We start from the raw sequence: 23,737 nt of genomic DNA on the forward strand, positions 1-23,737 counted from the left end.
TGTGTTAGTGTGTGTTGTGCTGGTACGAGTGGATCAGACACAGCAGTGCTGCTGGAGTTTTTAAACACTGTGTCCACTCACTGTCCACTCTATTGGACACTCCTACCTTGTTGCTCCACCTTGTAGATGTAAAGTCAGAGACGACAGCTCATCTGCTGCTGCACAGTTTGTGTTGGTCATCCTCTAGTCCTTCATCAGTGGTCACAGAACGCTGTTGGCTGGATATTTTTGGTTGGTGGACTATTCTCAGTCCAGCAGTGACACTGAGGTGTTTAAAAATTCCAGCAGCACTGCTGTGTCTGATCCACTCAGACCAGCGCAACACACACTAACACACCACCACCACATCAGTGCTGAGAATGATCCACCACCCAAATAATACCTGCTTTGTAGTGGTCCTGTGGGGTCCTGACCATTGAAGAACAGGGAGAAAGGGAGCCAACACAGAATGCAGAGAAAAACAGATGGACTACAGTCTGTAACTGTAGAACTACAAAGTGCACGTCTACGGTAAGTGGAACTAATATAATGGACTATAACTGTAGATATAAGGAGGTGTTCATAATTAAGTGCTTGGTGAATGTGCATTGCATTTACAAGTCATTGTGTATAGTAAATAAAAGGGTTATGTTTGTGCTGTAGACATGGCAACCTTTGGTTATTAGCACCACTGTAAAGAAATCCGAGTTCATAAGATTCTCCATTTCCCTTCGAACCACTCTGAATGATTTTGTTTACATGTCTGTAATTAAATTATGCAGATTTTTTTTTAATTGGTGGAATTCACCTTTAACAGAAAGGGGTTAAAAGGGGGCAAGGACTACCAGAATGATTTGCCCTCTCTTGCTCAGGTTGGACTGAAATATAAAGACTGTCCATGTACTGTACATCCTTGCCTGTCCAGTTTTTGGTCAGTGAATTTCTGTATGTATATACGTTCACTGTCTTATCAAAATGTCTTATCTCCATTTTCTTGGAAAAAATATGCCAGCTGCCATTCACGTGCAAAATCTCATCATGAATAGACATTATTCAGAATTACTTGGAGTCAAAATCCTGGTGCAGTAACATACAGTAACATTAAAAACACCACCCCCCCCCCTCCTATAAAGTTTCCATTTCGGAGATGAGAAATTTCGTTACGACAGCGATGATATGCAAGGACAGGTGCTACAGAAGCTGCCGAACAAGCCGGCCACTGGACAACACGTCTCTCACAATCCTTTCATTTACATGAATCATTAACAGATTCGTGGAGAACACTACAGAATTAGCGAAGCTGCTTTAGCATCAACACAGATAATGTACCACATATTGATCTCACTGAACTTAATGTATTATTTATCTCCACAATCTAAAAATATTAAAGTGATCAATTTCATGACTTAATCAAGGACAAAAGGAAACTCTTTTCGTTCTCCCCTGAACAGCACTTGCACTGTAAATGTAGAACTGTTAAAAATAATCACTGAGCAGTCCACCCTGCTAGACCCCTTATCACCTAACCACTCATGCAATGCTGACCTAGAGATGTCATAGTAAATGCACTGTATGTAATCTTGCACTCTGTACAAACTTTGAGACATGGTCTTTTATTTGTATATTATTTTGTATGTATCATTGAAAATGCCTTCTAAATGTAAATAAAAAAAACTGTAAAATGGTAAAACATTGTGAAGCTTATAAAATTAAGACTAGTCAAGCCTAGTTTTGCTGGACTGCCATCAGCTGTTAAGGTGAAATACACTGCATGTCCAAAAGTTTGTAGACACCTGCTCATCCAACATTTCTTCTAAAATTTAATGTGCATTAATAGGGAGTTTTACCTCTGTGTAGTAACAGCCTTTACTCTTCTGTGAAGGCTTTACACTGGAACATTGCTGTGAGGATTTCATTGCATTCATCCACAAGAGCATTAGTGAGGTCAGGTACTGATGTTGGATGGTCAGTTCTAGATCACTCCTTTTGTCTACACAATTTTCCTGTTTTGTTATTACTACTACTACTACTACTAATAATAATAAACAACAATTACTACTTTATTATTACTACTGATATAATTACTACTTTATTATTATTACTATTAGCCATAGTAATATTAGATAGCAACTGTTCAAATAAATCAAGCAACCTTATTTAAACAGTACTACACAAGACTCATACTTCAGTAAATAGTTATCTCAGTATTTTTTCAAGTGTAAAAATGAGCCACTAGTTTGCACCAGCGTTAGTTTCCGAGCTAACAAACATTAGTCAAACTCTTTACAAAACAATAATTCTAAAGACAGCAATCAACACATCTGAACAGCATTTGAGTTTACATTGTGGTGAACTACTATGCAATGTGGCTTGGTGACTGTAGAAAAAGGAAAAATTCAAGCTGAAGTCGGTCCACCATTATTAGGTTATTGTTTTGTAAGACCCATGATGTGTTTCAATGAACACTTCTACTTTCTTCCAATACTTATTTGTTTTATTCGTGTCATTGAGAAGGTATGAGGGCGACACTTAAATGGTGTACGGCGCCACCACCTGCTTGCCAGATCAATCACTCAGTGACTCTTGTAGGCTTGCCCACTGGGTGGCCCAGCAATAAGACTAGGCACTTGATGATATGGTTCGGGTTCTGGTTTATTGTACAGTTTAGGTTGTGCTCAACAGACCAACAACCTTACTGCAATACATGAATGGAGTGTGTACAGATTCACATATGAAGAACGACTTCAGAACCATCAAGTCAGGACAGCGTGTCTCTGCAATTACTAAAAAACAACAACCAGCTTATGTACTGTGCAGCGACAGAGCAGATACAGAACACAACAAAGGTATATTAGATAAACTAGTCATGTCCACACTTTTAGGAATACTCTAGCTTTTTTTTTCCCCACCTAATCTCTATCTGCAGTACCTGTAATGTGGTCAGCTACCACAGACCATTTCAACACAATTCCCTGTACAGATGCTGAAGTACATTTTGAGTTGTCTGTTCTTTTCCAAGTTTAGGTCTTTTGCTGTCTGAGTGCTATACATACTGCTGACAGACATCAGGGTGAAAAACACTGGAGTATTTCTTAAAGCAGCCACCGTCCACAGGCAGCCGTGTCTGTGTAAGGAGATCAGGCCTGGTGCTGCAGTGAACAGAACAAATAATGACCATTACTCTGATGAAAAGCTTTCTCGGAGAGAAATCCATGCTGGGAAAACCAGCCCACAGCAGAATGAGCTTCTCTATGGTCTCTACACATTAAGCTGGTTCTATAGATACATGCTGGCTTCATGTCATCTCAGAGTTCATTTTCTCCACAGAGATACTAAATCTGAAAAATAATTTCTAACATTTTTCCTTCAACAAACCTTGTAATCTATATTTTAACTTTAGAAGAACATAAAGGTCCATATTAACCATTATAAGGTCCATACTGATTTCTCTTTTACAAAAAGGCTTTATTGACCACTAAATCACTGGGCAAGGTTGGTACTTGAGTGGTATCTCTAATGAAGTGAGATGAAAATAATAATAATAATAATAATAATTATTATACTGAAAAACCGATAGATACATTTAAAGAACACTAAGACAGCTGTGATAAATGAGAGCTACCACAAACTAAAAATACATGCACTGGTCACTTTATTACATACACCCACCTTTTATCCACATCTTTGCCCATTTTATCAGGTCTACCTACCATTAAGGTACACTTCATAGTTCTACAATTACACTGTAGTCCATCTGTTTCTCTGCAATGTTTGGTAGCCCTCCATCATCCCTTTCATCAGTGGTCAGGACTCTCATAGAGCAGGTACTATTTGGGTGGTGATATTAGTGAGTTAGTGAGAATAGTCCATCAACTAAAAATATCCAGCTAACAGCGTCCTGCGGTCAGAAACTTACCAGGGACTACAGGCGACTTACACAAAGCTGTGCAGCAACAGATCAGCCATCGTCTCTGAATTTACGTCTACAGGGTGGACTAACAAGGTAGCCACGTCTAGAGTGGACAGTACAGTCTTGTTTCAAACCCTTTTCAACACACCCTCACCAACTTTAACACAAGTGATTATTCAATCTGAGCATCTTCAACTACAATAGCCTCATGAGCTAATCAGCTAGTTATGAAAACCTTGCAATGCACAACACTTTTCTGAGAGGACACAATGGTTTGTAAACAGATTTCTCTGACATTATTTTCAGGTTTGAAAAGAAAAATGCATCAGTTTGCAATGATTTTTGCTGCTGAAGTCCCTGCTGTTCACTCAGTCCCTCACCCCTCCAAACATTCTTCTCTTGAGCTAATCAAGTTGATGAAGGTAAAAAAGGGCTACAAATTATGCAGAGAATAATAAACAATGAGTGTAGATACAAGGGAGTTGTACCTAGTAAAGTGGCCAGTGTGCACAAGTGCATAAAGCCAACTGCTTTCATTAACTTTCATAATCTGCCACTTTTAAATTTTATGAGTTTGGTATAACAGCAGAAAGGCCTGTACATCTAAAATAATGCTAAAGGTCATCACAAAACCAAAAAATGCGCACACAGCTGTAGAGCATAAACAGGAAAAGAAAGAGTGAGCCAATGATCCGTCTGTGAAATAAAGGGAAAATGAGCCATAAAATAGTAAAAAACTGTTAAAGAAATTCCTGCATATGGAAAAAAACCATTTATGATTTCTTGACTAATCTAAATAAAAACAGGTATAATTGAGAAGGCCTCCTTCTTACAGTGCTGCATTGTTCATATTGGCATGCTGGTAGAGGATAAAGATAGAGATAAAGAGAGATACCGTCATACTGCTGCTGATGCATAAGACAACAAAAAGGCGACGTTTCCCTTCATGCTGGATATAAGGATCTGTAAACATTTATCAATATTCCTTCAATTTGTGACAGAACTACAGTAGAACAGCTTTAATCTAATACATAATAGAACTTTTACTGGATAAGGTCATCCACAAATCAGAAAAAAAGGTTTGCAGGTATGATGCTAGTGAAATGGAAGGCTGTCATCGTGTAAGCTTTGTTCTGCTGGTCCTTTTATGAGAGTCACGGTATATCATAACTACAGTGACAGGAAGCTCAGGCTTATGAGCATTTCTGATGCCCTTACATTTCCTATACAAGAGCAGATTTTCTAAAATGGCAGTCACACCTGTACCTATTTGCACATCTCTTAAAATTACAGTGGTTTTCAAATAAATAGTAAACAACGTATAATGTTTTATAAATCCTCTAGGTAACATTTAGTCCTCTATATAATTTAAGTGAGGCATATCTGCTAAATTTCGCTGCCGAAAAGGTACTTCTATACCTTAGAAATTAAACATATTATGTCCGTATTTCAACCATGATAACCCACGGTTTATGGAATGGTTACAGTGTTGGTTAAAGGAATAATCCAGCGTAATTCAACCAAAGCTCTGACCCTCACAGTTGACTACCAGGGACAATAATTGGGATGCATTTCCCTTTTCTTAGTTAAAGAGCACAAAAACATTTGACTCAAACTCCCACTTATAATGTAAGTCAGCGGGCAGCGACTGGGTTTGAAAAGCATTGGAGTATTCCTTTAAGAAAACAGCTCACTAACCTTTTCCCCTGCCTGTGCAGCAGAAACTGAGCCGCCCTTTGTCTCGATCGTCTGAAACGACAACGTTTTTTCCCCAGAGCTCCTCAGGGGAGTCAAACAGGGGCCCTATTATGTGGCACTATACTTTCACCCGAGGCACACTGGAACTCGCCCATCTCTCCCAGCCATTCTACCATTCTGGGGCACACCACGAGGGGGCACTGTGACCAATGTTTCATGCTAGACAGAGGAGGAAGGAGCAGAGACTTGTGTTTGTTTTTTTTTAAAGACTCATTTCAAAGGCTCTACTCAAGGAATGCTGACAAGCACAGAACACTTGGCATTGATGTGCTGTGGCCACAGCAAGAGAAGCTAGACTAAACGGAGAGGGAGAGGAATAGAAGTGCAGTGGTTCGGGTGCCAGGCAGTGGTGGATGAGGGACGTTTATCTTTTCGCCTTGTACTTTGAAGCGTCTCGCGGCTCTTTGCTGGGGTTGCTCCAGTCGTCCGCCTCGGGGCCTCCTTGATAGTGTCGCCAGGCAGACTTGTTAAAGACTGGCAAGCGCTCAAATGACTCACTGGAGAGAGCCTGCATGAGAAAGAGAGACAGAGAGAGAAAGTGATTAAAAAAGCTTCTAGCGCAGTAATGAATACATCTATATATGGTAATTGAAGACATTCTAACAATACATCATGATATTTCGTTTTCCTGAACATGTTTGGAATGGAAAAAACACACCAGTAAAACAGTAGTTCAAACGGCTTTAAAACATGCTATGAGAAATGTTTGGACTATTTATGATAAGATGAATAATTAATGAATAATTAATAAAATAAAATAATGGCATAACAGGTTGACATCTGATCAGCTGCTTGTTACTATGCAGTTTATGCAGTTACTGCACTGTCATTTTTATTACGGTGATTGCAAAGCAAAGCAAAGCTGATTGTGTGATTCAGGCTTGTATACAGCTTTTTGATCGGATGCATGGTTTCCGTGTAGCAATGGAATTTTGCTGAAAATTTTCCCCATAGAAATGAATGGGATGAAAAATTGCACAACCATCTACTGTACTTCTGCTCGACCAAAAGATACCGTTTCACATATATTATCTCAGGGCAGGCCTCTAAGCACAGATTCAATGTTGTTCTGACCCACACTCATCTGTTTGTCAATTTTTCCTCCATCCCTTGTTTCTCCCATAGACTCCCATTCATTTTCAGCCCAAACACAAACGCTATTACTTTGCTGCCTGACAACCACCAAACTACATGTCCTCACTAAGGGTAGGACCTCAAACTCTACTGCACAGCCATACTGACCCGCACTCCTCTGTGTGTCATTTTTTTTAATCTCTCATTCCTCCGAGTCCCATTCATTTTCACCCAAACCCCAGCCTGTTTTTTTCCTTTGCCCAACAGACACCAAATTGCATGTACTAACTCAGGGCAGGTCCCCAAGCTCAAATCCAGCAATTAGGCAACTGCATGGGATACCACAGCAACTGCCTAGCAACCAATTGGGATACCACAGTAACCACCTAGCAACAACCTAGCAGGAAGTGGGAACCATTTAAGCTGTGCAACCATTCTGTGCTTCCTTCAGGAAATGCATGTTTCTAGTTATATATGCTGCTGTTCAGTGTTTCAATGTTCTGTAAATACTGACATTATCCACAAAATACTTAGAAAACTATGGACTGATAATTTCAGACGTGAAAACTCATGAGTAGTGAAAAAGGTCACAAGTTCAGAAATCAGATCCTCTGTAGCGGAGTCTGGCTGCATCGTTCCTAGGAGAATTTTTTTTTGCGATTCTAATGTGAAATTTTGGTGCACCAAACCACAGAAGTGTGTGGAATTATTAGTTGAGTTCATTAAGGTCAACAACTATGCAAATAGTGAACTGCTTTCTAAGTATTTTGATCTATTGGTTATAAATATACTGATTATCATAGTAAGCTTAATATGTCAGTGTGTATAAAGCTTGGCAGACATCTCTTTTTAAAACCCCATATCTATTTAAAATAAAGGCTGTTCTAAAACTTTGCCCATCATTTGTGTTCTATTGGCTCCAATGAAAAAAAAAAATCTTGATTTCTATCAATAACCAATAACTCACTGTTCAAAAGCTAATGAAGAAAGAAGTTTGAATATGCAAAAATGAAACAGACACAAAACATGGCTCGCTTTTCACATTCCAGTAACATTATCTTTGGCTGGTTTGTTTGAAGTCCAATCCAGAGTTTGGGATTTTGTGATACTGTATTTATTTTTCATTTTGTTTGTTTATTGGTCAGAAACTTTGCAGGGATACAGTCTCGCTGTTACCCTCACATTTGCCACCACGAAAACAGAAAATTGTTGTATGTTCTGTGATCTATGTGCCTAAATCAAATTCATTTTATTACTCCTCTGCCATTATTTGTGCTGCAAGAACAATTTAAGTGTCTGTCAAGGGTCAGACATCAAAACAGGCAGATTCTGCGGACAGTACAGCTCTGATGTGCTGATGTTAAATTCCCTTCATGGGTACAGATCATCATTAAAATGCATTTCCACCAGCAAAAAACTGAAGCAGGAAGCAGAACGAGTCCTGCAATTTCTGCTGGACAACAGTTCAGGTATTTGGTGATTTGCTGTCAAAACAAACAAAACTAAAGAAGGAGTCTGATAGGTCTGCACCAAACAAGGTAGTTGTGAAAGTGCCCTTAGTTGTTTCTGCCAGCTGACAACACCCCTCCTTCCCTAAATTAAAAACTCTTCAAATCTAAACGATCCACATAAATGGCATATTGAGCAGTCAAATGACTTAAATCGAAAGCAAATATGTTTGTATGCATGTATGTAATTTATCACAATATTGTTATCATTATATTGCCCACCCCTGAGGTAAACTCACCTTCAGGTAGATGACCGCATCTGTCCCCACCCCTTCCATCGAGTACAGCTTCAGGTCTCCCTGAAAGTAACGTGCATACAGTCTGGAGATGGGGAGGCCATGGCCAAATCCAGCCTTAAGAAATCCACAGAGGAGGAATAAAAAAAATCATTAGTTTTATATGCAAAAAAAACAACGATTTGAGGATTATGATATTTTGGGAAGCTGTAAAGTTTGTTTTGTATTACCAGTGGTACTCGTTTAGAGTCCAGACTGGGGGTTGGTGCAGTGGAGTAGGTGTAATTGAAGAGCCTGTCAATCTTCCTCAGAGCCACGCCCCCACCCTTGTCATTGATCTACAGCAGTAAAGAATAATGTGCGTGAACATCATGACAAGCCCCTTTGCTGTGGTTTGGTGTTGTGTCTTCCAGCATAAACCTAAGTGAGCATGAGGTAGTAAGTGAACTCAATTAGGATGTGACTGACCTTTATAGAGAGGTCCTCCTTCCCTAGCGTGACTTTAGCCTTAATAGGTGGAAGGTCGTCCTTATTCTCTTCATGGTGCTCCACTGTAGCTCGCATTGCATTCTAAACAAACAGAGACAAAGGAGATAAGGACTTATACATTTAATTAGCGCTAGAGATCAGACTGCTCATGTGGGTTCTGTGAGGTTGGGACATCATTCCTTGAATACGTGTCAGACTCAATAAGGTTTCATTTTCCCTTTCAGTCCTAACTGAAGCTGTCATGTGAAGCTGTTTCTATAATACGGCCGTATTACAGAAACCTCTTAAGTTTGAAAGCTTATCTTATCTGTTTAGTCACCATGGCAACTTCAGTTAGGATTGTATTTAGGACAGAAGCTATTTCAGAACAACAATTCTTAAGTCCATAATCTCATCCATTACCTACAGATAAGAAAACAGTATTACAGAAAGATCCTAACTAGACTAAATCTAGTAAATTCTGTCCTAACTTTAAGACAACAGAGGAGTCTTAACTTCTGTTTTAAGCGTCTGTTTCTATCGTTTTATGCAGTGACCGGCAGCATAGTTCACTGCAACTGGCATAATGACATGTCACTAAAAATGGTGCTTTGACTTAAATAACTTTAAAAATCTCAGACGCTGCAGACACAATCTACACCGCCCCCTCTTACTACCTCCCTGTGTTTATGTTGATGATAAAATATTACAGTGATGGTGGTGAATAATTAGGAGACTGTTTATTAGGAGGAATAACGTTACCGCGCTCGGCTAAAGCATTTGGGAAACTGAGACTGAAACTGAAGAGTGACGACGCTCTGATAAACAGCATAAAGCGCTGTCACAACATTCATAACTCAAGTTTATTGCGCTTTAGTTTTGTTTGACCTCTTTTATATCAGTGACGGTAGCTGCCTTGCAAACTAACTTGATTATTTTGATTACATGTACGCATTTCAGCTGTGCGTGTATGGTCAGTTTCTAACAGACATGACAGTTGATTGTCGACTTCAATCAAGTAAGTTAAGATTTCCTAACTTGTAAGACAAGATTCCTAAATTAAGATTTGCTTCTGTGACATGAATTTGTGAAGGATCTTATCTTGACCTGTCAGATCTTAAGATAAAAAGTTCGGACAGCACTTGGGTGGCATTAAGGTTCTAGAAGTATCGACAAAAATCCACGTTATACTTGGAACATGATATCATATCATCATCTATTCCTAGCAGACGTCCATTTGTGTGTAAACGTTTGGGCACCCCGGTCAAATGACAAGTTTTGTGAAAATAAATACACATCGTCTACAGAGAACACACTCGAACATTTTACCGCACAATTAATGTCTATTTGAGGAGCTTAAGTTACTGGATTGATGGATGGATGGATGGATGGATGGATGAATAAATTAAATAAATATATAAATAAATAAAAACTGCACACTAAAATGTTTAACTTTGTTCCCTGTAGATGCTGTGATAGCATATTTTCACTTAGAAAATCCTTAAAAATGCAATTTCACCAGGGGTTTTCAAACTTTTGTACACAACTGTACTTATCTACAGTCACACAGAGCTGTACATCATTTCCCACAATACTGTAATTTTGCTTATTCTACATTCTTGAAACACTCAGAGATCTCAGTCACTAATGACGCCACCTCTTCTTCATGGCCAATTGTTTTTAAATTGCATCATCTGATAAGAGGTTAAACACTATCTTACTACATTTATCATCAGGAAATTAACTGTTATGAGGAAATACAATATTTACTCATGACCTGCAGGACAAGTGATAAACACAGCAAACATCTGATAACACAGATAACGCAGTTAAGATGACTGATATTTATTGTGTTTGGCTGTTGTTCTGTTGAGACATTGGTGTCATAAACAGCATCTGGACAGGTTCAACATTCTTACCTTGAACAGTTCAAACAGCATGTGGAACAGATGAGAGGGCACATAGACAGCTTGGATAGGCTTGTTAGGTGCCTTAGCTACAAAGAAGAAGTTCTAAATTACTAAATTATACACAGTATTTCCACATTGTGTGCATTTCTTTTTTATATATGTCAAGTGAAACCATACATGTTTTGGCTCCCTTATCAGATTCTTAAGAAGCAAGTTTAGCCAGTTGGCCATTGTTTATATGAATTTCCTGCATGACTTTTGTGATATGCAAATAAGCCTCTAACAAATCAAAAATTCTTTTCCCGTGTGCTATGAGCATCTCAGATGTTCCAGGTGAGTTATCATGGGTCTGTGGTTCATAATGCTACTCATTTGATTCAACAAACTTAGTAGTTTAGGTCTGAATACAAATCCAATTATCTTGATTACCTTTTTAGGACCTCAGTATAACAAAACTAATATCAACTGACCTTCAGCGGCAGTCAGTTCTGACCACAGGGCATTTTTTGGCTGGATGTTTTTGGTTGGTAGATTAGTTTAATACACAAGATGACTCTACAAGGTCCTTAGGCATCATCTTACAGTATGATTAGGGATGACCCATTTTTTTCTGATTCCTGTAATACTGAGTATCTGCTGGTTCCGAATCCACAAAGATGCACAATTAAGATTAATCGGCCAACTAAGTTTTGCCAATAATACAACATTCTGGACTTATATATTTGTTTTTTTTGCCTACTTATTAGGCTACTTATCAAAATTATCATTTTAGCATGTGTTTACAGTATGTGTATCGGCTTATGATCAAATTTGATTAATCGATCTGATGATCTGGCCGCCAGTAACTAATATTCCGTAGTGAAATCACTTCAGGTTTGATATGTGAATAGTGGTGTAAATCCTGAACTGACAGCTTTAGTTTTATTGGAGTCCTTCTGTAAAATAAATATTTTATGGGGTCATGAATAACCTTCTAATGCACCTTTCACTTTTGAATGCACTAATGCTTTAAAACCAGAAAAGGTGTACCTGGCTAGAAAAGAACAACTTTAAGAGCAAAAACTGTTCTTAAAAGAAAAGTTAAGAAAGAAATGAAGTTTTTTGGAGAGAATAATTTCTCAACTTTTTTCTTAAGTGAGAAAAGTTAAGAAAAAGGTGTCTTAAGACACTCTTGTGAATCTGGCCACAGATCCATTAAAATCTGCTGCCGCTGGACATCTCTACATTTAATACTTCTGATAGTAAAAAATAAGTAATTTTCAGACACTTTATTATTTTAAATTATTAATATCTGTTATAAGACTTTATAAGACTTTTTAAGGATCTGCAGGAACACTGTAATACGAATCTAATGCCAATCTTTAACCATCTCAGACCCACAGCTCACCAGTGTGTTTTAATTCACTGTAAGGCGTATCACAATCACAGTATAATCACATTATGGTAATCTGTTAGCACTGCACAGCCCTAATATGTACCATTAAACTCTGCAATCTTCAGCTCCGGGGCAGCAGGGTAGTACTGCTCACACAGCATCTTGGCTGTCTCATAAGCATCTGAAACCGAAAATAGGATTTACTTTGTAAAACAAAACCATAAACCACTAAAAGGGGTCAAAGTGCAGAAAGATTCATCTTACCAGTCACCACATCAGCCACGCTGCACGCAGGATCAATGCTGCCAATGTGTTTGGGGTGTGCCGGGTTTGTGTCATTGCCAAAGAGGAGTGCTGAAATGAAGTTGTTTTAAAATTTCTGAGAATTGGCACTTTTTTTTACATTTATGTTCCAAGACTTTTTATATTTTTCCAGTGACCTACTGTGCTGGTTGATGAGCATGCGGAAAGAGATGCGGTTGGTATAAAAGCGGTCCAGGAAATACTGGATGTTGGAGCTGACGAATGGGTCAAAACCAAACTTCTCCTTATACTCGATCAGTCCCTGGGCCATGGTGGGGACCACATCATTGTGCCTGTTTCTGATCTCAATAAGTGCCTCCAAGAAGCTGCAATATAAAAAAACAGTGTTGATTATAAAGGTTATATTATTGCTACAAATTATATAATTTTTTAATTAAATGCAATTTATTCATGTCTAACCAGAGTGAAAGACAGAATAACAGAAGTAGGACAAGACAAATGCTGACCATCATTTTGTCACTGATATCATACATAAAATATAGATATAAAAAATACAAAAAGTTCCTTTGTGTGAAAGCCCACCGAACATCCAGCACCTATTTATTATTCTTCTCATTATCAATGAATTGCTACGCCATAATTCATGATACCAAGTCACTATTAAGTGAAATGCTATGCAATTATTTTGTCATTATTATTTTGAGATATTATCTTATTATTTTGAGATGCTTTAGGTTTTTGATATGGGGAAAATATATATATATATATTTCTCAAAGTTATGCAACAATATCTTGAAATAATGACTTTGTATCACAAAAATAATGGCATACCATTATAGTGTGGCAATTCACTTAATAAAAATAATAATTATGTACTGGATTTTTTATTTTAAGTGGCGGAACTAGGCATGCATACCTTTGTAAGATATTAATAAAGCATAAATATGCAATGTTCCAAGCTTCTGTTCATAAAATAAACTCTCTGAGGAGGGTTGACCAGCTATCCAAACAGCAGCCTAAATCCTCTCTCTTGTTCTTTTTCAGTCATGTAACTCTGAGTAAAGAATGTTTGTGGCAGTGTTAAACAGCCTTCCACATTTTATTTTTTGCTGCTCTATTATATACGGTTGCTCTATCCAGAATACTGTCAGCATCACTACGCTTTCCCTACACTTCCCTTTTCCTGTCCCCACTCTGTCCTGAATTCACCCTCTCGTAACTCAATACAACTACAGCCAAGGACTTACTGCACAAAACAAATGCAGGGCACTGTAATGAACACTGACAATCGAAGCATGCGTCCAAGCAAACATACTGAAAAGAGAAAAAAAGGAAAATGACTGCACTCACTCATTCAGGGCATGTGGGTCATCTGGGCTCCTGTTTTCATACTCAAGCAACTCTAAAAAGCTCTGCATATACCTAAAGAAGCACAAGAAAAAGTTACATTAAAGGAATAATTTGGCAAAAAAATCTAATTTTTTTTTACCGCAAATGCAGTCGATCAGCCAAGACAAGTCAGACAAGCAGTTCCTTTTATGGTATTTTCACACTTCTGAATTGAGCCGACTCATGATGTTTTTGCCTATGTGAACACATCAAATGAACTCAGACTCCTCTAAACGGCTCTCACTGCATTCTGATTAATCTCTGCATTGTCAAAACAAAACCACCCTGTTTTGCTTTATGGTTAAAGAACCCTGAGGCGCTGCATACGTGCACAGCCACAGTCTTTCAGTACAGGTAAAAACAAACTACTCGGAAGAATGGATACCCGTGGGTTTGTGTGTTCTCATGATGAGACAGCATAGTAAAGCAACAAGCCACGAGGGTCACATGTCAGAGATTTTATCCTGTTTTTATCCTTTTACACACAACGCAACCGACTTAGAGCACCTAATCATGGTGAAAAATCACTGCAACACACAGCCAAGTGACTTGCTGAATTTACAGAACACGAAAAACAGTCTAATTTTGGAAAGTTTTTCCACAAACAGCACTAACAATTTAATCATTTTTAACAAGCACCGAGCTTGATTTTTTATGGGCACTTTCAATTCCAGTTTCTCTACAGCCAAACTGTCCAATGGCTGATTTATTCGCCAATTTTTATTAGCCTTTTTCTTTAATCCGAAGCTCACATTATGTGGGATAAAACCCATAAAACACACTAGCACATCTACAGTACTATCTATTAGCCAAATTTTCAAAATAAACTATTTCCTGTTTACTCTTGCTTGGATCAGTTGTAAATAGCATAAAACAAATGAAGTGCTACATTGAAAGTAAGAGGTTGCTATTTAGCACAATCAGTCATGTATTATTATGCTATGACATGTTAGTACAGGTGTAGCTAGGGGTAGTTACCTGCCACAAATCATTTACGGCAACACAGATCTGCCACAATAAAAAACAATAAATTGGCTGTTGCCAATTTTGTGTTTTAAGCAAAAATCTGCCAATTCCAATCTTGGCCAATTCTGGTTTTGTGTCCCCTAGTTTTTAACAGCTTGGCACTACTGGAGCTCAGCCAATCAAAACTGCTATATAAGTACAAAGTTACCCAACAAAGTTCTAAGTTACCCATCTGAGTTCTAGAGGAGCTGTGGTGTGAACAAAAAGTGGTCTTAGATGTAATCAATGCTTAAGAGGACCAGACCTAAGTTTGGTTCATTTATTTGGACGTATATGTAAAAAAACACATTTAGTTTTGCGCTACAGCTACAGAGATAATACAGGTGAGAAGTAAGTGAAGGTTATACAGGGCTCCACGACACTGACATAAAACACGATGTTTGATAAAGATGTTGGATATCATGATGACGACATGACGAAGCGATAAATTACTATTAATACAATGTGTCTCTGGCTGGATGTTACGCAAGTGCAGACATTATTTTTGGGATGTGTAAACAGAAATCTAACTAACCTCTCTTTAAACCCCTCTGTAAACAAATATCAAAATATAAAAAATTTCAAAAGTACCATTGACCATTCTGCAAAATAAAAAGAAATTAAATACTAAGAACTACTTACATCAGCACTGCAAGCACATTTTTGTTCACTGAAGGGCTGAGAAACAGTCAGGATTACCTCAACAGCTTTCTCTATAAAGGCTACTCTATAAAGACACACACACACACACACACACACACATTCTTGTTTTATTTTTTTTTTTGTTTAGTTATTAAATATTGTTGCGTCAGACAGTTGTATTTAGTTTAAAAATAATGTTGTTCTTGCATTTGGTTGAGTGTACTCAGCTGGTCTGAGACTCTTATTTTGAAGGACTCCGGGGGGGCAAGCTTCAGTAGCCCATTTGGCTAACAGTAGAGCCTGAGCAGCCTGTGTGCTGCATGTTCTCCCCTTTGCAGTGGCTGTTTGAGTTGTACTTCGATTAAACCTGAGTTATGGGCGACATCTTACGGTCTCCGAGTGTGTGTTTTGTAGTTGGCCAGTCGAATGGTTAAGTCTCTCATCTCCCTCGTGGGAGAGCAGGTTCAGTCTCAGCGCAGAGAAGCAGGCGTAACGGTTTGCGCAGGTACTGTAATGACGTCTCTCTGGCGCTGCGTGTATGAGATAATTAGACCTGTTCTGTCATCAGCGCTCTAACGATGTGTTTATCGCGGAAACTCATATCGCGCTAACAATGATAATTCGATTTATCGTGCAGCCCTATTTTATACATCACCAGTTTCTGCGAAGAGCATTGTGTGAAGAGCATGCCTAAATAATCACGTGCCTCAAACTGTGTCAAGTAGTTTAAAAATCTCAAACAGACCTGCTTATAATGTTTCTGACTCTGTGGTTTACAGTTATCTATAAAGATGGACAGAAGTACATTTTCAGGATTCTAATACTGTTTTTAGCAGCTACTGGCAAAAGGTCTGCTATTGTTTTTAGCTATGCAGTGTATTTTTGTCCTTTCATCACGTCTTAGCTGCACTAGCCTCGTAGCTCCAGTGCAAAATTAAAGTGCCAAACTTTGGACACAAAACCTGCCTTGGCTGATCATTTGGGGTAAAAGGGGGGGCGATGTTTGTTTTTCTTGCCATTCTACTGCAGTTTTACAGCCGTAACCCACATGAGATTGTGTGGTCTCTTCACCTAAACCACTCACCATTTCTGCACCAGTTTGACTGAGGGCTGGCTCAGCAGCCGGTCAGGCAGCAGGTTGACCTCCCGCATGGTGTTGGCCAGCCGCACAGGCAGCTCCTTCCGCAGGAACATGTACGACGTCTTCTCACACGCATTGTCCCTGCCTGGAACACACAAACACACACGCCGCACGTAGGAAAGGAGCAGTGAAAGGCAGGGGCTGCAGAGTGATAAAGGAATAGGAATGAAGGATATCTTGTTTGCCTATCGCACCCTCACTGCTGACTCATCGCTCTGGGGCTTAACTGAGGAATGCGTCATCTGGATCCATGCCAACACATCCACAGGGGAAACAAAATGTGTGATTAAGCGCACGTGAGCACAGCCCAATTAGTTCTTTATTAAAACAATGTATGGACATGGTGAGCAACACGTAGCACCCATCTCAATAATGCATCAGTCAGAGAAACAGAGCAAACCTAACCCTGAAACTAAATAATCTAAAACACATAAAACTTTACTGGACTTAGTTGTAAAGGCCTAATCAGGGATATGAATCATCACTGATGGAGTGATTTTAAGCCAATAGTGTCCTCCTTGAAACAGTGATGTAATCCAATAGTGTAGCACATTAAGCAGATTACACACTAAATGTTTAACGATTTATATACTGTATTAAAAAAAAATCAGGAGGAAAATAACATATATATAATATCTATAAAATAATATATATAATATACATTGTTAAAACTGTATCGCTGATAAGCCTCTTGGTTTTTTTGTCATCTGTGTCTCCCGTTTGTCATCTGCGGAAAAACCTATAATCAAAGTCTATAATCAAAACTAGCCATCTTGGTGCATCCTATATATTTCTGTATTGTATGTAGCTCAGTTGCAATGGTTTTGATGACTATTTCTGACATGCTAATAAGAATATGCTTCTTTTGTTTTGGAATACAAGTTGTATTGATCTGTGTAGTATTTAATTAGAGCTCAGCCAAGTCAAGACATTTTTACCACAAAAAAAACCCAAAAAATCAAATCAAATCTTGACCTTGGAATCCCTACTGCATGCTCTACTGAAATGGGAATTCTGGTCTGATGCCAGCATGCAATATTTGTCATGTACATATGTGCCAATACTGAAACATAAATATTTAGAATACATATAAAGTAGGACTAGACCTAGTGGTATAAGCAATACAAAGAAATATACCTTGTTTGTAGAGGAACAAACACAGTATGTGTGAAATGAATAAAATGCAGATATTTTAGCTCAGTAACCCAGCGTCACCTAAACGTTCTCCTCTTGCGTAGTACAACTAACCTGTTATCAAAAATCAGTTGGAAATATCAATCAAATCTAAACAACTGCCAATAACTTTTAGCAAATATATCTGCTGATACTGATATGATTCGAATATCATCGTGCATCCCTAGTTCTACTAGTCTACTATGTTAAAATGTACATTTTGGGGATTTGGAGACCTCTCTGGTGGAAATGTGTAATTGCATGCAACTCATGGAGGAATATTTTGTAGCATGGGTTGTTCTTCGGACGCCTTTCCCAAACAGAAGAATCTGATGTTTGTGAGCGCATTAAAGAGTATTCAAAGAGAACTTGGTCAACACTTGGTGAAGGACATGTCTTCTGAGGATGTGCGTGAATTATCTACTATTGTCACCAGCATAATGTTGATTTTGCATTTGAGACCTAAACATCAAGCCAGACCTCCTTTTTGAGTCTGTGCGCATGACGTTAACATGCAAAGATGTGTGATGTGGTGTGAAAAACTCCTGCAAAATCTGACCCGGCGCCTCCGACTTTTCATTTTATATATCAAGCTTTGTGCTGCAGCACACAAACACCATTATTTTAGCATGCTTTTTTCCTCCTGATCATACTAGGGCTGTATGATATTGACACAGAATGTGATGTTCGATAACTAACCTCTCCTTTAAGCAAATAGCAAAACACAAAATTATAAAAGCACCATCTACTACTGTGCAAAAATAAAAAGAAATAAACTACTTACAGCTACTTACATCAGAAGTGCAAGCACATTTTTTGTGCTCTAAAAGGCTCAAAAACAGTCAGAATTACCTGAACAACTTTTTCTATAAAGGCTATAAAAACAAAAATATATATTTATGTTTATATAGGCACACAATATTATTATTTATCAATGCTTAGTTATTAAGTATGTTTTAGTGACAGTAGCTGTTAGTGCCTCACACACTTGCAACACAATACTGGTTGTGAAAAACAGTCCTAATATTTAATGTGTTTCAAATTCCTTATAGGCCAAGTCTGCTTACTCGATGGCCATCTTTGCAACACCGCCAGGATGATATTTCCAGCCATACAAGAAAAGACTTATTTCTTTCCATTACCATTTAAAAGATATAAAACATGATTTTTCAGGTGTCCTCATTTATAACGCCTCTGAGCGTTTTTAAGGCGTGTTAGTTCAAGGTGGAGCAGTTTTTGAGCTGTGCATGCGTGAAATTTCTTCTTAAGAACAGTTGGTTAATGAGGCCCAGTGTGTTTATCGAGGAAACTCATATCATGATAACAATAAAAATGATTTATTGCAGTCATAAATACTAATTCTTTCTGTTTTAACGAAAAAATCATACATAGTGCAGCTTTAATTCTCGTATAGTTATTGTCATATGACAGATCTGAGAGAACGAGAGAGCAAAAAGATTTTCCTAAGCATCAGTAGAACTTTTAGGCTGAAATGGGTAAAACTGAAGCCCCATGTTGTGCTTTTCCTTATGATAAACAGATCCACTATCAGTGCTTTGTTCACTGCACCCTGAAGGGCAATGCAAGGTAAAGCAAGGGCTGAATCTCTCACAGCCACAAACATGCTCCCTAGAAGGCCACAGAAAGACAAACTGATCACAAGTTTATCTAAACTTTAAACTCTGAAACTCTTATTTTGTCCTAAAAAGGCCAAAGAGCTATTTTTTTCGTAACCCACTCATGTCAGTCTACCAACAGGAGCAGATTCAGTCAACAGAGAATGTTCTCATTAATTATGTACCTTGGCAGGTTTACTCAATGAACTGAAAAAGACACTCCATGTTCCTTATCTGTTTACGCTCTACAGGTGTGGATGAGAAAATCCTTATAGGGAAGAACGTAAGATGGACAACACTGTTAAGAAGCACGTTCTGCTGGGTGGAAAAACACCAGAAAAGACTTGTCACAGTCGGACGTCTGTGAGCAAACAGTTCCCTGAAGAATGACTGAGGCCCAAGTTCTGTAAACCTAGAGATTAAAGTAGGGTCAAAAAATTGTTGTTTTTCTTTCTCTCACTCTCTCTCTCTGGTTCATACTAATGAAGACTTCCACTGATTTTTCAAATACCTGCTTAATTCAATGGTTGAGATGTAAACAAAGTAATTCAAAGTGGTTTGATGTGAAATAGTTATTTGTAGAGAAACTTACTGACTCAGATTGCTTTACAGTGGTGGTGATAGGAACCAGGGGTCCTGGTGTCTACAATGCAAATATAGCCATTTTACTCACTATCCAAAACCACAAGTGAACCTACACGTGTCTTCCGAGTTCTTATATGTAATGTTATGTAATGTTTATGATGGTAAAATAATGGTCAGTATGAAAAAAGCAAGTTTTTAGCCTTCATGTATCCCTCCACCATGAACAGATTAAAAATAAGAGATTAAAGTACATTTTAGGCCAGAACTCCATCACAATACCGTAAAACATCAGGCAGCGAATATCTAATCATTTCATGTAGTAACTTTCTGTGAGGGAGCTTTTAGAGGTGGACGTCTGGTTCCTATCACCACCACTGTGAACCACTCTGACTTGGTAAGTTTCTCTACAACGGAGCATTTCACACCAAACCACTCTGAATGACCGTTTACCTATTAATCATGTAGAATATTTGGATTATCGGTGGAGTTTCCCTTTGAACTCCTCAGCTGTCTGGTTCCCATCCCCAACAACTGTGAACAATTCTGACTTGTTGTTTTTTCTATAATGATAAATTATACATGGATGACCACTGAATGACGTTGTTTACATCTTGACCACTGAATTCCGCACACATTTTGATAAAGTGTTGAAACTCCCCTTAACATTAATATTACACCATTCTGTATCGGACGCCAGCAAGATCTCAACGTCAGAATGGGAGCAGGTACGGTGGTCGACAAGACCCCAGTCACAGCACAACTAAACACATGTTACATAACTCATAAATGTACCCAAGTCCAGAGAGGTCCAGAGATAGTTTTCTGGATATCTTGAGATAATTTTCTGGATTGTTATCTTGACATCACAACTTCGTTTTCTTGAGATCACAAGATAATTAACTCGTTATCTCAGGATAACTTTGTTTCAAGATAACTTTGTTATCTTAAGATCACAAGATAATTAACTCATTATCTCAAAATAGTTAACTTGTTATCTCAAGATAATTTACTCGTTATCTCAAGATCACAAGACCGTTGACTCGTTATCTTGAGATCACAACTTTGTTTTCTTGAGATCACAAAATAATAACTGATTATATCAGGATAACTTTGTTTCTCAAGATAACTTTGTTAGCTTAAGATCACAAGATAATTAACTCATTATCTCAAAATAGTTAACTTGTTATCTCAAGATAATTTACTCGTTATCTCAAGATCACAAGACCGTTAACTTGTTATCTTGAGATCACAAGATATTTACCTCGTTATCTCTAAATAACTTTGTTAATCTTTAGATCACAAGATAGTGAACTCATTATCTTGGGATCACAAGATACTTTACTCGTTATCTCAAGATAACTTATCTTGAGATCATAAGATAATTAACTCAATTTGAAGATAAAGTTATCTTCCGACCACAAGATAACAAGCTCATAATCTTGGGATCACAAGATAAGCCTTAACTCGTATTTTCAAGATAACAACTTTGTTATCTTGAGATCACAAGATAGTTAACTTGGTATCTTAAGATAACAATCCAGAAAATTACAGCTACTTCAGGCCTGTCCAGACTTCTGTATAAACGCGCTGCAAATGCAGAAAACACTCATCACACAAAATCAGAGCTACATTTTACAAACGCACTGCAAAGAAAAAACACGGGCAACTTCAGAAACGCTGCAAAACCAGCCCCAACACAACGGAAGTGTTTCTGGAAGACTCAAAGTGGACGGAAAATCTATGACGGAAAATCACTGACAGAAGTAAATAAGACCACGGACACTCGGACACTCGGATCCCAGGTTCATGGTTAACCTGGCTGGCTAGTTTGCTATGTGACATGTCGCTGTGCTGTGGTTCTCTCGTGTTACTAGTTTAACTTGTACAGTTCCTCTCTGCAGCTAATTCCCGTTTCGACACAGTGACGGCGGCGATCTGCTTAGATCAGAGGTTTTTATTGTACCGGTGAATGTTTGGCTGCATAGGATGTAAAAGCGAGTGGTTCCATCCTCTTTAAGTGTCCTCCGGAAACAACTCCGTCTGAAGCTGCGTGTGTTTTCTGTCTCTGCAGCTCGTTTTCATTTGAGGTTTGTTGCATCTTCTCAGCCACCGTAGAGACCCGGGGGTAGCTAGATATTTACCATTAAAGCCTAGCAATGCTGTAAATCAGTAAACCGTGAACGGAGGCATCTCGTCTCAGAAGAGGAGCCCAGTGAGAGGATCACCACTCAAGCTCTGCCTCACAACTCAGAACGAAGCTGAGGTCAGCTTCATATTCGAATTTTCCCGTTCCACCTTAAACGGTGCAGCAGGTACATTCCGGTGCTTCACGCGCCAGAATGTACCTGCTGCATCATTTAAGGTGGAACGGGAAAATTCGAACGAGACGCTGGCAGCATTCGTACCACTCATCCACTGCAACAGCATGAAGCACTTACCAAATTCAAGAAACTGCTTTATCGACAGAGGCGACGGTGAAAATCTGGAGTAATACTCGATCTTTGGGGAAGCGTTCTTCAGCAGAAACACCGACAGCCTCATTGTGAATTAAAATGGATGTGATGATTCGAGTCTAGCGGCTCTGTTTTCCTCAAAGGTGACTGCAAATGAAACCAGAACAAGGCCAAGTGCAGTGCCTCTGCTAAAATAATACTAACGCGACAGCAGTCTAGGTAACGAGAGACATTTTCCGCCTGTGCTCCTCCGTCACTGACTTCGCGGACCGAAAACAGGAGAAAACGTTAAGCCGTCCGCGGAGCAACGTTACTGATTCTCCAAACATCACGTACACAAACCGTCCTCACAACCGCTCTTCGCGACCGAGCTACGCTGAACCCTGATTGGCTGGTAGCGGATACGAAGCGCCAACTCTGCACAGCCATTGGTCGACCGCATACTTCAGGATTGTTCACCGGTATTTTGTTGTATCTCAAGTTAGGTTGAATTTCTTAATTGCGACGGGACGTTCGAATCAGTCTACCGAACCGATTCGTTCGAACTGTCCCGTTCAGTTAGTGAAAAGTCTGATTCAAACGATTCGAACGAATCAATATATGTTCAATATACATATATATCATTATTATTTCATTGTCTTACCACTGTATTTCATAATTTGCACAAAACTGTAAAAAAAGCTTCTAAGTATTGTGAGAAATGATAAATTTGATCTAATTTTTTTAGACGAGGTAATACACACCATACAATTGTTTCTTACATTAGAAGTTTCATAGTTTTTTTTTCAAATTATACTCATTATGAATCTAAATATTTCAACTTAAATTTAAAAGAAATCAAAAAGATCTTAAAAATCACTGATAAAAATACAAAAATACTTTCAAGTATTATTTCCACAAGCATAAGTTTATGCGTTTGGGTTTGGCACAGACTCCTCCGAATATAAAATACCCCTAAAATTGTGATTTTGTATATATTTAACATTAAATATACCTCTCAAATATCACATTAAATACACCTCTGTTAACGTTTTGGGTTTAAATATATCATTACAATCATTACTGTAGCTTGAACCAATTCGGGGGGCTCTTTAGTGGCGAAAATTAGTAGAAGTCTTCCGCCTATAATACATCATGGACGTAATCATTCTGTAAATGCTACAAAACTTCTTGTACTTGTGAATCGGTTCGACTGGTTTATTGAAAAGAACCGGTTCAACGGAACCGATTCGTTCATGACTCGTACAGAGC

At 38.4% G+C, this 23,737-nt stretch overlaps 1 protein-coding gene across 1 annotated transcript; it reads right to left on the minus strand.

Moving 5' to 3' along the window:
• Positions 1-2,613: 2,613 nt before the first annotated feature.
• Positions 2,614-23,179, minus strand: pdk3a (pyruvate dehydrogenase kinase, isozyme 3a). The gene is made up of 11 exons (XM_036558253.1): positions 22,472-23,179; positions 16,603-16,744; positions 13,833-13,904; positions 12,663-12,847; positions 12,483-12,572; positions 12,322-12,399; positions 10,853-10,929; positions 8,934-9,035; positions 8,696-8,803; positions 8,469-8,582; positions 2,614-6,155 (listed from the first exon to the last, which is right to left on the minus strand). Exons 1-11 carry the CDS (start codon positions 22,572-22,574, stop codon positions 6,012-6,014), a joined length of 1,215 nt encoding a protein of 404 aa, XP_036414146.1. The 5' UTR covers positions 22,575-23,179; the 3' UTR covers positions 2,614-6,011.
• Positions 23,180-23,737: the final 558 nt, after the last annotated feature.

This window comes from Colossoma macropomum, unplaced genomic scaffold (genome assembly GCF_904425465.1).
Source record: "Colossoma macropomum unplaced genomic scaffold, Colossoma_macropomum, whole genome shotgun sequence".
NCBI lineage: Eukaryota > Metazoa > Chordata > Actinopteri > Characiformes > Serrasalmidae > Colossoma > Colossoma macropomum.